Source organism: Symphodus melops (genome assembly GCF_947650265.1).
Source record: "Symphodus melops genome assembly, chromosome: 16".
Lineage (NCBI taxonomy): Eukaryota > Metazoa > Chordata > Actinopteri > Labriformes > Labridae > Symphodus > Symphodus melops.
Genome location: NC_136706.1, coordinates 11,908,020 through 11,922,819, shown reverse-complemented (window position 1 = coordinate 11,922,819; position 14,800 = coordinate 11,908,020). Strand labels below are relative to the sequence as shown.

The 14,800-nt window shown below is 40.7% G+C and overlaps 1 protein-coding gene across 1 annotated transcript in view; it reads right to left on the bottom strand.

Annotated features, from left to right (window-relative positions):
* Positions 1-1,922: 1,922 nt before the first annotated feature.
* The window catches only part of LOC306837055 (transmembrane protein 132D-like), a 35,484-nt gene continuing 22,606 nt past the window's right edge, over positions 1,923-14,800 (bottom strand). The window contains exons 6-10 of the mRNA XM_079364534.1: positions 14,323-14,531; positions 9,618-9,798; positions 9,303-9,416; positions 9,003-9,194; positions 1,923-4,324 (exon numbers count right to left, since the gene is read on the bottom strand). Of these exons, the coding sequence (XP_079220660.1) occupies positions 2,813-4,324; positions 9,003-9,194; positions 9,303-9,416; positions 9,618-9,798; positions 14,323-14,531 (2,208 nt within the window). The 3' untranslated portion in view covers positions 1,923-2,812. The remainder of the gene's footprint in view (positions 4,325-9,002; positions 9,195-9,302; positions 9,417-9,617; positions 9,799-14,322; positions 14,532-14,800) is intronic.

The following is a 14,800-nucleotide window of genomic DNA, read 5'->3' as shown; positions in this document are numbered from 1 at the left end:
CTTACACACAGAGATAAAATAATGTCACTAAACTTGCACGTCTATTGTCTACACACTTCAAATGAAGTGACGTGCCTCTTTGGTCCTTTTAAAGGGATTTCTTCTTTTGTTGAGACAAAGCTCTCCGTTTGTCTCATTAACACAGACATTTTCCTTTCTTTGTCGTGTGCTCTTCTTTGCAAAATTCATTGACATTATCTCAAGATGCGCTTCAGGTGCATATACACTGTACTGACAAGCAAGGAAAGCAACGAGTGTTGCGGTGAAGCACGAGGTGCTTTGTCTTAATGAGCTGCCATAGAGTCTGAGCACCTTTCCAAGACTGAGATGTCTCATCTCTGAATTCTTCTCACGACTTCTCCCTGCGCCTGTCGTCTTTTCTCTATCTGTGCCTGCTTATCTGCTTTATGGTGTCTTTTAAAAAAAAAAAATCTCATTAACCCATTCAAGCCGCATGTAACACCAAGTCCATTTTCACGTCACCTTTTTATCCAACACCTTTCAACAAACACCTGTCTCCATTTATGACCATGTGTTAACCTGTGGGGAAAAAGCTTTGTGAAATAAGTGACCTTGTCTCTTTTGGCCTACTTTATCAGGAGCGCAAAATAATCCTTCCACACAATGACCCCAATCCCTTAAATCTGTCAATAGGGAAGCTGATGCTCGAGATTAGAGATCTTCTGTAATAATACTGACGGCCTCTACTCCTATCTTGTTGTTTGTAAGACATTATCATGCTGTGTATAACATACAGACTTCTCTACATGATCACTTGCTGTGCTGTCTGTGGTCATGTATTGTATTGCTGTGGATTATTACCAGAAATCATTTTTGCCGCTCACCTTCCTCAATATGCTGTTTTCCAAACCACTCAAACCAAACTGCTTGTTCATCCAAAGCTTGCATAGTTGTGTTTGACCTAAAACCTTTATTTACTGTGGGAGATAAATAGAGTGAAGAAAACTTGCTCAGAAAAGCTTTGGGATATCAGTGGGAAAGCACATAAAGACATATTTTGTTACTTACATATTTTGTCAAACCTTGAACCTCTTATATTTAAATCAGTAAAGTCAGGACTTTTGAGTTTGTGAGCATTTGTGGTCCTGAATGATATACTGGGCCTCAATAGATGCTGCGCCATGATGTACCACAGAGACAGCTTTGAATCACTGCTTATCTCCGAGGGGAGTTTGTTTACTTTTCCTGCAGCTGCTGGACAGATAAATCGACCTGAAGGATACACACACACAAAAAAAACCCTCTGGTCCCCCGCAGGTAGAGCATTTGAAAGAAAGTTATTAAAATCGCTTTTATCAAGCCTCTAAATCCACCTGATGCTATTATGCAGCACGGGATTGACAAGGCTCGCCTTCATATCCACAGCTGCCAATTCCTGAGGTGCAAAGCATCACATCATCTGGGTTTCTTTAAGCTGGGGGAGGCTGTTTATACATCACAGCTCCCTAGAATGTAATTTTGAGAGGTGTAGCGTAGGTCGCCTTAGAGAACCCAGGCAGGGGGATGGAGAAGAAGAAGAACAGACAAATAAGGCATGAGTTATCGTACGTTCGCCTTGAACATTGATAACATGCTTGTAATTCTTTTGGGACATCGTCAGAAAAACCCAAGATGAGAATCACTTTCTCTGTGTAACAGTTATTTTCTGCAGCAGCTTAGCTCCCGAACATTGGCAAACAATTCATTGCTGCCTGTATGATATTTCGGTGAATGACATCAGCCTTAAATCACATCGAACAGTGATTAAACATAATTAAATCCCCCTGAGACCTCGCAGAGCTTTAGCCTTTAATCCAACCCATTGACTGTGCTGCTTTCATGTGAATGATTCTTCATGATTTCAAAGGCCTAAAAACAATCACTGAATTACATTGGATTGCAACAATAACAACGTTATCCATTAGTTCTTTATTGTAGGAATTTTAAAGGAAATACACATTTTGGTTTAAAAATGAGAGGATGTTACAGGAAAAAGGCATCATCCCGTTTCATTCGCACATAAAAAATCTCAGAGCTGAATATGTATTGCTCTCTGTCAAGAAATGCGGAGTACATTTTTTTTTTTTTTTTTTTTTTTTTTACAGATCGTAGAGCAGGGCCCTAAGGAAAATCCTGACGCCCAAGCTCGCACTGTTAAAGAACTCAGACACAAGGTCCACTTGCACTCAACTGAACTCTGCACAGACTATATTTGCATAGCATGCATTTGTTATGAATACATATCCTATGAGCCCAAAAGTGACAGATAGCTCCACAATAACTTACAAGTAATAAATGTTGCATATTCTCTGACAAATTGCACAGACTCCTCAGGTTAATCTTAGGAGGAATCAGAGAAAAAAAAAAAAAGGTACAAAAGGCTGGAAAAGAATAGAATTACTTGCACAAAATAATCCCTCACGTACTGCATGTACCCTGACAACAAGAAATATATGGAGCCGTTCCTACGGGTGCAAGAATAATATAAAAGTAAAAGGTTGAGAAAATCTGTTTGTTATAAGAGTTAGAAATGTAGAAACAAGTTAAAGTATAGATATATGTCTATTTACAACATCACATACGCAATGTAGTTTTTATGTTTCCCTTGATTGGTACAGCATAACGTTTTTTATTTACAAGCTTCAACCAAGCACAAACTTATTTAATATAAAATGTCATTAATTTTAAATCAATGAATAAAAGTAATTCATATTTTATTTTTAAAAAAAAAATTCTTTAGACATTCTTTGCCATTAAATGATGTGTATGTACACTTATTTGCTCTATTGCTCTCTCAAATACTCCAGTGAGCTCACTGAGGTTCTCCTAGAGGTTTGACTACAGGCCAAGGCATGTCAGGCAAAGGTGTCAGGGGCGCCTCTGGAGCTGGAGTTTGCTGGGCCTGCTGGTTGGCCCAGTTTAAGTCCACACCATTCTTCTTCAGTGCAGCCAAGTGCTTGATGTCCAGCGTGGTGAAGGTGGTGAACTGGACCTGGTTACGCTTACTGGTTGGGGAATGAAGCGGCTCGCAGCGATGGGGTCGAGCCAATAAGGTGGCCGAGCGATTCGGCATGGGGTCGATTGCTTTTTTCTGGAATTGCTGCTGAGAGCTGGACCTGCTGCGGCCGAGGGTTGCAGTTCGTTCGGGGACATTGGTAGTGCTCACAGGAGGCAGGGTTCGTGTGTGGCCGATGGAGTCAACAGAATGACGCGGCTCCAGAGGATGATGAGGCTCACGTTTAAGTGTGGACACTTGAGCTGGGGCGCATGGAGGGTGGGGGGCGGCTTGATTGGTAGTCCCCAGCCAAACCCAGTCATGCTTGTGATCTTTTGGGACTCCAAGGGGTGTCAGACCTGCCTGGATAGGCGTTTTATGGTTGCGGAAACAGAGGCTATATGAAAGGCAGTTCAGCAGGAACGCCAAAATAGCTATACAGGAGACCCCAACCAAGGTGTACAAGCAGATTTCCAAGTCTGACATGGCTTTGAATGTCCTAATCAAGTCACTCTCAATAACTTTGGGACTTCTTGGTTTAGGAGGGGTTTCCTTCTTGGGTGTTCTGTCGGCTTTAGGGATGTCTTTGTTGGGGGGTGAATTGGGGTTGTCAAGCATGTTTCCAAAGCTTTTCTTCTGCCCTTCTCCTTTACTGACCAAACCCACAGTTGGAACAATGGGTCTGAAAGTGCTCAGAGGTGTATTTAAAGCGGGTTTGGTTGTAGTTGTAGTTGAGGGATTGAAAGCAAATGTGGAACTTCTTGTAGCTCTGGTTGTAGTTCCTATCCAAACGACATGTGGTTTCATATTTCTTGGTGAAACTGTGGTTGATGTGGTCATTTCCACCAGGCCGGTTCTTTGTTGAGCCGGTGCTGCAGTGCTTCTGAACAACCACTTTTCAATTCCTGTGATTGCGCGCTGTGATGTCACTGTTGTTTTGAGCTCACCAATCATTTCTAATGCACCGCCATTAAAACCTTTATTTCCATCAATACCAACCCCGTTACTACTTCCTCCATCACCTCCTGGTGATACGACTCTGCTGCCACTCTGGAAGTTGATCCCAAAGAGCCCGCTGCCCACTGCCAACTTGCTCTTTCTCTTGGACTTCTGGCATTCCTCACAGATCCTCAACTCCACTCGAACCACTGCCCCTCGGCCATCCCCTTCACCTTGCGCAACTACAAACGTGGACTGGGGAGTGCGGCGGACTGTGGCTACTGCTTCATCTGGGGTAGAGACTGTCAGAGTGTAGATACTACGGTCAAATAGCTCCAGAGGGGCGACAGTACCATCGCTGAACTGAATCCAGCAGCTGACTACTGCCTCCTAAAACAACAACAAAAAACAGAAGAACAGAAAGAATCAAAGCTAAAAAAAAGCACATGATAATTGAGCATTAAAAACAGAACACATGCAGCAAATCAATATCTCCCCTGCCTGCAATAAGAGCTACAATCCCATGATTGTTATTAACACTAAATTGCCATCGCTAATCACTTTCTGATTAAACTCAGTAGGATGAACAATTGTGTCATAGTTCTCAGTATTAGTGTGAAATAAAATGTAACCAAAATGGATAAAGAGGGTATAATAAACATCACAGGTCATTGTAGGACTGCTGTATTAGCCATTTCAATCACATTATTGCACAATGACCTACTTCCTGTTGCTAAAGTGAGCTCCTGGGCCATAGCCCTAACCCCCCTAACCCATATATTGGATTTGTACTCATTATGAATCACTCTGAGCAGAACATTAACAGTCGGCTATGAGCCACACAATTAGCAGGTCATCTGCACTGGCATGGTTCTAACAGTTATTTTTTTTTTTTATTGACAGGGGCAGCAGCAGTAGTGACAGTATACCGTAGGTTACACGAGCTGCCATTCCAGCTGCTGTGTGGAAGGTCTAATTGCTGCACCACGCTTGTGTCAGAGAGCTGGTTTTAATGGAGCAAGCTGCCGTGGCTAAATGTGCAAGTGAGCTTTCAAACTGATAATCTGGGCACCCTGTGTGCCTCTTCCACTCTCTCACACAGCACGGTAGCTGCAGATGACGGTCGGGGCTGTGAACACGACGAGTCCTCATACAGAGAGGCAAAAAGGAAACACAAATACGATTACACCCTTCAGTTCACGGAACGTCAATAGCCAATTCTATGATTCAAAACATCTACATAAAGCTCTCTGCTCCCTGTGCAGGGACAATTTAACGTCACTGAAGAAAACGGAAATTGAGAGTGGAAAAGTTTTGTTATCTACTTACACAAGACAGTTTTCCGTCTCTTTTGAGGTGCTAAGCTGACGCAAAACTTATAGCCTCTGTTTTTCGAGTTATAGGATCGTTCATGTGCAACCCCACATGTGTATCCTATCAACTTAAAGGTTATTAAATGTTTTACTGTGTTTTTATTTGCCTTAATACAGTATGTAATGGTTAGATACATGCTTGTGTTGCTGTGTTTTTTTAAGGTTTATTTTGGGGCTTTTTATGCCTTTTTATATGTTGAGATTTGTATTTGAAAACGGTGGGATCACAGATAGTTTTTTTTCTAAAAGTCTATAGCCCTGACCAAATCTCAATATCACTAACCCTTATGAGTGTCTCAATTCAATACCTGCCAAAGAATTGATTTCAAAATAAAACGTGTAAAGTAATGCTGATGGATGCAAAATGTCCCGATTATGTTCTTCGATTTTAAAAAGGGTTATAGGGAGATCTTGTTATCACCTTAGTACAGGAGGATAGAAAACTTGAGAAGAGATACTATTTTTTTTTCTATGATTATCCTCAAGGATAAATGACATTTTTTACATAACAGAATTCTTAACCCACTCAACAAGGAATTAATTGAAAAAGTGTTCTTTTCTCAGAGGAACTATAGTGATGGGGGGGGAAAAAGCCTCACACCTGCTTGGGATTTGGATAAAATATTGAACATAGTGGTGCAACGTGGTAAAAGATTCTCAATATGTTAAGCATTCAAATGATTTTTATTTTTTTTTAATTTGACAACTCAGCTGTTGGGTTGCTTCAAATATACAGAATGAAATACATCTCAAGGGGATTACAGACTGTACCAGCACTGAAGCCATTTTAAAACTTTGTAATGTAATGTAAGTAATAATTATGTAAGTGCACTTACGGCATTATATTTGTAAGCAATTTAATTTTTTTTTGTTGTATCTTAAAATCCCAAGAAGAGTTTACCACAAGAAGTAGTAAAGTTTCAGAACTTGGCTGCATAGAAATGAGCGTGTTGGGAACTTGTAGATACAAGAGAAATGCTGATGAAAAGCATGGCAAATTAATCAAGGATCAGAAATAAGATTCATTACAAATTAAATCCATCTCCAACTATGAGCTGCTGACATTTCCCTCTATGTCCCTGTTTTTATTCCAAGTTGCATCATATCTCTGGAAGACACTTCCTACCTTCCCTTTAATCATTTTTATGAAATGTAACCTAACAAATCAAACTGAAGGTTTCATTAAATGGATTACTCTACCAACGATGTGCTCTTTTCAGACGTCTTGCCAAACACTGGATCTGTTTGTGCTGATACCTACTGTATGCACAGCATGCAATAAAGTTGTCCTAATGTCACAATGTTCCTAAAAAATAAACTCTTACTCTCTCACAATAACACAAGGGCTTTTAAGAAAGCTTGCTGTTGCTTGTAATTCTAATGGATTAATTGGATAAAAATGACACCTACAACAATGTCGGCAGACTACTCACACTCCATTGTCTCTTAGATTTCATATATTAGATCGCTCCATACTACAAGCTTGTCTCCATGTGTGTGAGTATGTGTGTATTTTTATTTTTCGTGCAAATATGTGTCTCTCACTGCAACACTTTTAATGTTCAGCACTTTGTATTACATGTTTTAATGTATAAAAAGTGCTCTATAATATAAGCTGATTGAATAGATAGATAGATAGATAGATAGAAACTTTATTGATCCTGAGGGAAATTCAAGTATTATACATTCTGTATACATCTTCTAAGGAAGGAATAAGATGACACGTTGTAGGACATTGTTTTGTTGTTTAGACATATTCTTAGGACTGTGTAGTTGTGACCACATTTTATTGACATCTGCCTGGCCGATGGGCTAAGTTGGCTTCACACAATAAATGTTTTTGTATAATTCTCTGCTTAATATTGTGTTAAAAAATCCCCTTGAATTGCATCCTCATAGATATAATTGTGAATGTATTTATCGAATACCTGCATGTTAATTTAAAATGACCAGGAGAATAGTACACAAGTGCATGCGAAAATGCATATTTCGTGAAGTATAGAACGCAGCTCAATAGAAGAGAGGAAATGTTTATTTGGTAAAACAAATCACTAAACAGTGGAGTAGATACAGCTTACCACACCACAGGAGGTCTTGATATGTTATCGCAGGATATAGCAATCAGAATTAAGGATTTGTTTTTTTCTCTCTTACGTAAGCTGTGATTCAATCTTGTCTGTGAGTCTGACACTGACAGGTGGCCTCGAGGAGATGGATCAGAGTTTCAAAGGTGTGAGAAATAAAGGGAAACAGACCTTGTTTTACCAACCAAAATACCATTTTAGAAAAAAATCCACATTATATAAATACTGATTTTAAGGAAGTCTGGATCGCAAGAAAGGGGAGAAAAAAAGGCTTTTCCCCAAAACATGTTCAAAGCTATTTTGGGAGGTCTCTAAATGCAATTCCAATTGGATTTGTACAGATGCATCTCACTCGAAATGCTCTGACCCCTCAAATTGGATCTCTACTGTAAGCGTTTCCTGCATCACGCACAGAACAGAACACTAACATTAAATCCAGAGGAAAGGCAGTGCACTTAAGCTGCTGCAGCAGAGGGACCTTCTTCCTAAATATCTGTTGGTATATCTGTTCTGTGTTACCAAATCTGCCTGATGGGGAAGAAAAGTTTTGTACAAATTAAATTGTTTAGAGGGCAAGATGATTATGAACACATCAGCATTTGAAAGCCCAAGTCCAAGTAAACTGTTTTTACAGACATTGAAGCTGAAACCAATACAACAAATTCAATGTTGATCAAATCTGCAGAGATGAATCCTAAGTGATTACTTGAATCTGTCCTTAAGATCTTATTTAAGAAACAAACGTGATTGTCATGCAGCTTGGATAAAGCCATTTTCGCCAAATGGCCAAGTCGTTGTCGTTCAATAGAAATAAGGACTGTGACAGTACGTTAAAGGTAACGATTAGTTTTTTTATTCTTACTTGATCATTTAAAATATTTTGCAAAATGTCAAGTCACGTTAATTTATAAAGCACTTTTAAAAAAAGAAGGACCAAAGGGCTCAAATTATAACGTATCATCAAAAATATGATACAAGGTGGCACTTAGAGTCAAAAGAGGTGGCAGACCTCATGAAAAAATAAATGCAGTTCAACAGCTGAGGGCCTTTGACCGGAAAGGCAAGATCACCTTTGAGCTTGAGCCATGAGAAAGGGCCAGCCAGGAGGCCCACGCTGGACGACCTAAGGTGCCTAGATGAGGCGTAAGGGCTAAGGAGGTTGCTCATGTACAGGGGAGACAGGCAATTCAGGGATTTTAAAAACCAACCACACAACCTTAAAATTGTTTCTGCAGCGTACTGGGAACCAGTGAAGGGATGACAGAAGTGATTTGCTCCCTCTTCTTGGACACAGTCGGCAACCTGGCTGCAGCGTTTTATGTGTTGATGTACATGACATGGCAAAGCGAAAACCTAGTTTTACTGATTTAAGGGTGATTTAAAGGGTGAACTCCGTGGTTTACTAAAGTAAACTAAAGTGCTTTGTTTTGTTGTTTTTGTTCAAACCAAATGATTGTCACATTCTGTCGACTGACTGGTCCTTTGCACATTTTTGTCACGAGACTCATAACGTTACGTTTTAGACTAAACGCCATAAGGACACAAGTACCATCACAAACTGCAAAGTACCACTCTTTGTGCTCTGGATGTTACAATTTTCCAGTCACTTACCTGTTTGAGCTGTGTGATCATCTCCCGTGTTGTTGCCGTGGCGACGATGGCCCTGTTGCTCCCCGGGCTGAGCTGCAGGGACAAAGAGAGTCCAGAAACCAACTGTACCCCCAACTCCGTCACACTCACTTTATCATCCACCACTGTGATGCTCCTCTCCGCCAGGACCGCAGACGTCAGAGGGGACACCACCTGAAACAAGATAAAAATCTCATCTAAACTGCAAATGGAGATATATGATGATTGCATAAAACCACCCAAACACAAGCACAAACACCTACACGTAGCATCATGGCTCACCTGGATAGCAGTGGTGCCCACAGCCCGTCCCTGCAGCACTATCCCATCCTGCACTTTGGCTACTTCAGGGTCTGTTACTTTTACAGAATTGCGAACAAGATTGGTCACATCTACCTGTCAATCATAAAAGACAAAAATGTTTTACATAATCATACTCAATCCGTACCAAATGCTTATTTCTGCCGTCCAGTTAGCTTATGTTACTTTTTGACATTAAAATGCCTGTATTTAGGTCAAGGAATGTTAACATGGACTGAAAGTTGGTACAGTGTAACCTAAACCTACTTGCTGTGTCATTTTATATGAGAAACTTACCTTCCAATCAGGTCCCAGGAAGTATTCAACAGGCTCCACCCCAGTTAGTAGGTCAGGCAATATCTCAGCATTGGCCTGGGCAATGAAATGTGTTTGCACCCAGAGTGTAGAGTGTTGGTACTGCAGCATGCAACCCCTGCCCTTCCTCATTTCCTCCTCTTCGTCGCTGTCCCATGTGGACCTGACACACCAAAAAATAACCGAGACAAGAAATTGCACACTTAACAAACAGTTTGGTGAATATCAAATCAAATCAAATCAAACTTTATTTATAAAGCGCTTTTCATACTTTTAAAAGTAGCACAAAGTGCTTTACATGTTAACATCACATTAAAATCACATTAAAATCATTCCCACCCTCCCCCCATCCCCCATGCATACAGACAGTATCACACTCACAGTCATACTCACAGTCACCCCACGCTCCAACACACATGCGCAGACCTAAACCCATACACACACATGCACACACACCAGCATCAATGATATGGACAGAAGGCTGAGTACGGATGAACCAGGTAAGTAAACGCCAAAGAGGAGCCGTCTGCATCGAGAGCGGCAGATCGGCCGCGGCCATCAGGGGCACCATCACAGGGTGCCCAGGGGAGGCGGGGCCGGGACCCCTGACCTCCACCCAGACACCGCAGGACGGCGCCCAGGCAGCCACAGCCCTCCACCGCTCCCGACACAGAGGGCTCCCTCGGAGGAAACACTGGCAAGAGACGTAAAATACATAAAACTTTTAAAATGAGGCCAAACAGTAAACTGAATAAAGCTAAAACCAATAGAATGATGGTAAGATATAAGTAAACATAAAATGCTAAAATCATAACAGATAAAATGAATAAATATTATTTAAAAGCTAGACTAAAAAGGTGGGTCTTGAGCCTGCTCTTAAAAATATGAGCGTTCTCTGCGGCCCTGAGGTCCTCCGGCAGGCTGTTCCAGAGGCGAGGGCCGTAAAAACTGAAGGATGCCTCGCCGTGGGTGTGTGTCCTGACTTTTGGGATGACTAAAAGACCTCTGCCGGAGGAGCGCAGGGACCGCGAAGGCTCATATGGTAAAAGCAATTCTGACAGATAAGAAGGCCCAAGACCATTAATACACTTAAAAACCATTAAAAGAACCTTAAAATCGATCCTGAAAGACACGGGGAGCCAATGCAGTGATTCTAAAACCGGAGTAATGTGAGCCCGCCCTCTGGTCTTCGTCAGGACACGAGCTGCTGAATTTTGTAGGAGTTGTAGGCATGAAATATTCTTTTTAGGAAGACCAGAGAGCAGGGCGTTACAGTAGTCGATACGACTGGTGATAAAAGCATGCATTAGCGTCTCCGTGTTGGCCCGAGAGAGAATGGGGCGGACTCTGGCTATGTTCTTTAAATGATAAAAACCTATTTTGGTGATGTTCTTGATGTGTGGAATAAAGGTCAGCTCAGAGTCTAAAATCACCCCCAGGTTTTTCACCTGTGTGGATGGATAAAAAGATAGTGCCTGTAATTTGGGTAAAAGTTTCTCTCTCTGAGCCTCAGGACCGAGGACTAAAACTTCAGTTTTGTCCTGGTTAAGCTGGAGAAAGTTATCTGCCATCCAGGATTTGATGTCTAAAATGCAGTTAAAAAGTGCATCCATTGGCCTTGTGTCATCAGGAGACATGGAGATGTACAACTGTGTATCATCTGCGTAGCTGTGAAAGCTGACTCCATGTCTCCTGATGACACTGCCTAGAGGTAGCATATACAAGTTAAAAAGCACTGGGCCTAAAATCGAACCCTGGGGCACACCACATGTGACTTTATGGACCTTAGAGGAGCAAGTATCTAGACTTACCATGAATGTCCTGTCTGTGAGATAGGAGGTAAACCATTTGTGAACAGCACCGGACAGGCCGATGTGCTGCAAACGGGTTAAAAGGACAGTGTGATCTACTGTGTCGAAGGCGGCGCTCAGATCCAGTAGAATCAACACTGTCAGCTTCTGTGAATCATAATTTAATCTAAAATCATTTAAAATCTTTAAAAGGGCCGTCTCGGCGCTGTGGTTTACCCTAAAACCAGACTGAAATTTCTCCAGGACATTATGTGAGTTAATAAAATCATTCAACTGAATAAGAACAAGTTTTTCTAAAATTTTGCTTAAAAATGGTAAGTTAGATACTGGTCTAAAATTATTAAAATCATTAAAATCTAAATTGCTCTTCTTCAGCAGGGGCCTCACCTCATAACATCAGGAAACTTTTTTTTTTTTTTGCCTGCTAAGAGAGAGTTAGATTATGTTTGCTGCCATGTTCAAACTGAATATGACTGCAGTCAGTGGGCAGTATGCATAGTGTAGCATGATGGCAAGATGTGTGGAGTAACATTAACTGCCAACCAACAACTCTGAAACCTACTAATTATAATGTGACATATTTTTTGTTAAACCAAACAAATTAAAAAATGGCCAAATAGTCCATCAGATAATGCTGTTTCTTGCTTTTAGGACAGTTCCAGCTTGGCCTTTCCAGCTAGGCTTTATGTAAAGCTAAACTAAGCTAACAGGGTGCTGAACAACTGAGCATAAGCTTTAAGCAATGTCTAAATTTTTGGGACGATGGCCCTTTGTCAAATTGTAGACATTCATTTCTCCTTATTCCTCCCCCTGACACAGAAGCAGTAATCATGAATTAAAGAGACTTTTTATTCCTTGAATAGCCTACTGTTTGAAGGAAGACTTATCAACTGAATTATTAGCTTTTCTTGCATTTAATGGCTATTTTGGGAGAGTTTAGAGGAAAATCTTGCAAATCTCAGGACTGGGTCTGGGAGCTTACAAATGTCCCTACTTTTATTTGACAATTTGAGCAACAGTACTAAAAAGTCATGCTGTTAACCTTTGCTTGACATTGTTTCCCTTTTGGCCAACAGTAAGATGATAAATTTAAAAACAAATTTAAAAAAAATGGAGAGCAGCAGAGTTGTTGTTGATGACATAGAGGCCTAAAACATTTACTGAGTGATCTCTTCTTCTAAATTAATTGAGGCCAAATTAACAAGGTTTACACAGTTGACCGGTTTATTTGAATGTGATCGTGGTTAAGCCACAATAAACCATCCTTAAACCCCTCGGCAATAATCATATAATTATCATAAGCCCAGCTGGTCTGCCGCACACTGCACTGCAGGTGTGCTGGAGGGCTGCTGGATATGTTTTTCACACGGCAGGCAGAGAGCTTCTGTCAAGAGCTACAGTCCAAATAAACATCATTATTATATAGCCTAAGGTGAGAAGTTAGCATGTGATAGAGATGCTGCTTGAATATTGTGAGTGTGACATCACTTTTTCAAACTCATGGAGGTTGTTAATACTGTATCTGCACCCATTCCAGGTTATTTCTAACAGCTTGTTTGTCATTTATTTGATAATGAGTCTCAATAATTACTTTTACTTAATGGTTTTATAAATTCGCAGATGACCCATAAGGGCTTTATCTGGGGTTGCCAGACTGCTTATTAACAACAGCTATACGCTATCGAACATGCTGTTATCGTTTAACAGCCTGTTCTATGCAGGGCTGAAATAGAGGGGTTTAAGGGCATGATAAAAACTTCCCAGACATGTTTTGAGGAGCTGTGAGACTTTCTGAAACTGGTTGAAAATGACGATAATATGACCTTTTAAGTTTTTGATAATAAACTAAACCTGTCTGTATTCCTCTGTGAAATCCCTGTAAATCTGTTCACTATATGTATAATATTACAACTACTGGAGGTACATGGCACAGATAATAAAGTACTTTTTTCCTGAGTTGGTACTGGCCATTTCAGTCACCACATCTGACCTAATATCTGTTTATGTAAACGTGTGTGTGTGTGTGTGTGTGTGTGTGTGTGTGTGTATTGAATGTTTGGGGTAAATGACGCCCAACAGAAGAAAAATTGAAAACAGTCCATCAGACAGCCATTTATCACTGGTATTGAATTTAAAGTAATGACTTTACTGTAAGTATTGAGTGAAATCCTACTAACCTTTATCTGCAGGGCAACTGTGGTGGATCTACGGACCCTATTCCACTCATGCAGAAAACCCAGATATGATGTTTCTACAGTATGACTGATAGTAGTGTACAACTAAATCCACATTTGTAAGAGCCTCATAGAGATGCACTTTGATCTCTTTTATGGTTAATTCAGTGCACATTTTACCACTGATGCTTTCTAATTGCAATGTCCGCTCCCAGGGTCAAATATGCCAGTAATGTGTTAATTAGGAAACAACAACTTGAAAAAAACGTCATTTGAAGATTCAATCATATATTCACTGATACTTCGACCAGAGCTGTGAACTCATTCCACCTAACTTGTAGGTACTAACTTTTTTTGACTGAATGATTTGTTCCCCCCCAGTCTAAAGATTAAAAAAGGAAAATTATTAAAAACTGGATGCAGGGAATCAACACTTCATTCTCTGACAACAGATCAACTTTAAATTGATGCGACAGGGAGCGGTGCCTTTAGCGGTTCAGACCAGCAAATAAGTCTCAGACAGTATCATGGATTATCTCAAATTCTGTAAATTGGAAAAAGGCAGCAACGTGCAATACCTTTGACTCAAAAGTTGCAAAAGGAATTGCATCAACTTCTAAATGTTTTAATGTTGGCGTTGTGTAGATGACTACATGGATGGGGCAACAGCTAATAGTGAAGGGATGACTGGTTTAGCCCTACCTTCTGTTTCCTGTAGTAACAGGGACCCTCCAGCCCTTTATCTGGCTGAGCTCGGGGTCCGCGACATTAATTTGCAGGGGCAGGCGGGGCATCCAGACGCTCATCTCCAGCTGGGCGCTCAGGAATCCGTATGTGAAGTTGAGCATCATCGTAGTCTTCCCTCTTTTCTCTTTCCCATTTACATAGACATAATCACATCGCTCTGACACCTGGACAAGAAACAATCAAAGAGACGGCAAAGAGGAAAGGTGAATGAAGGGCACATGGGAAATATCCTTGGTTTGATTATGGAGCAAAAAAAAAAACTGAGCATGATGGCTTTCTTTCCTTCTGTTCAGCTGTTATGGGAATAGAAACGTATTCATGACCTTCAAAGTTTAGATTCACTTCAAATAACTGTACGAGAGTTGGTTCTGAGCTGTCGCCGTTAAAAGCTCAATAGAAAATGAATCTGAAAGTTTTGTAAGTCCTGACAAAG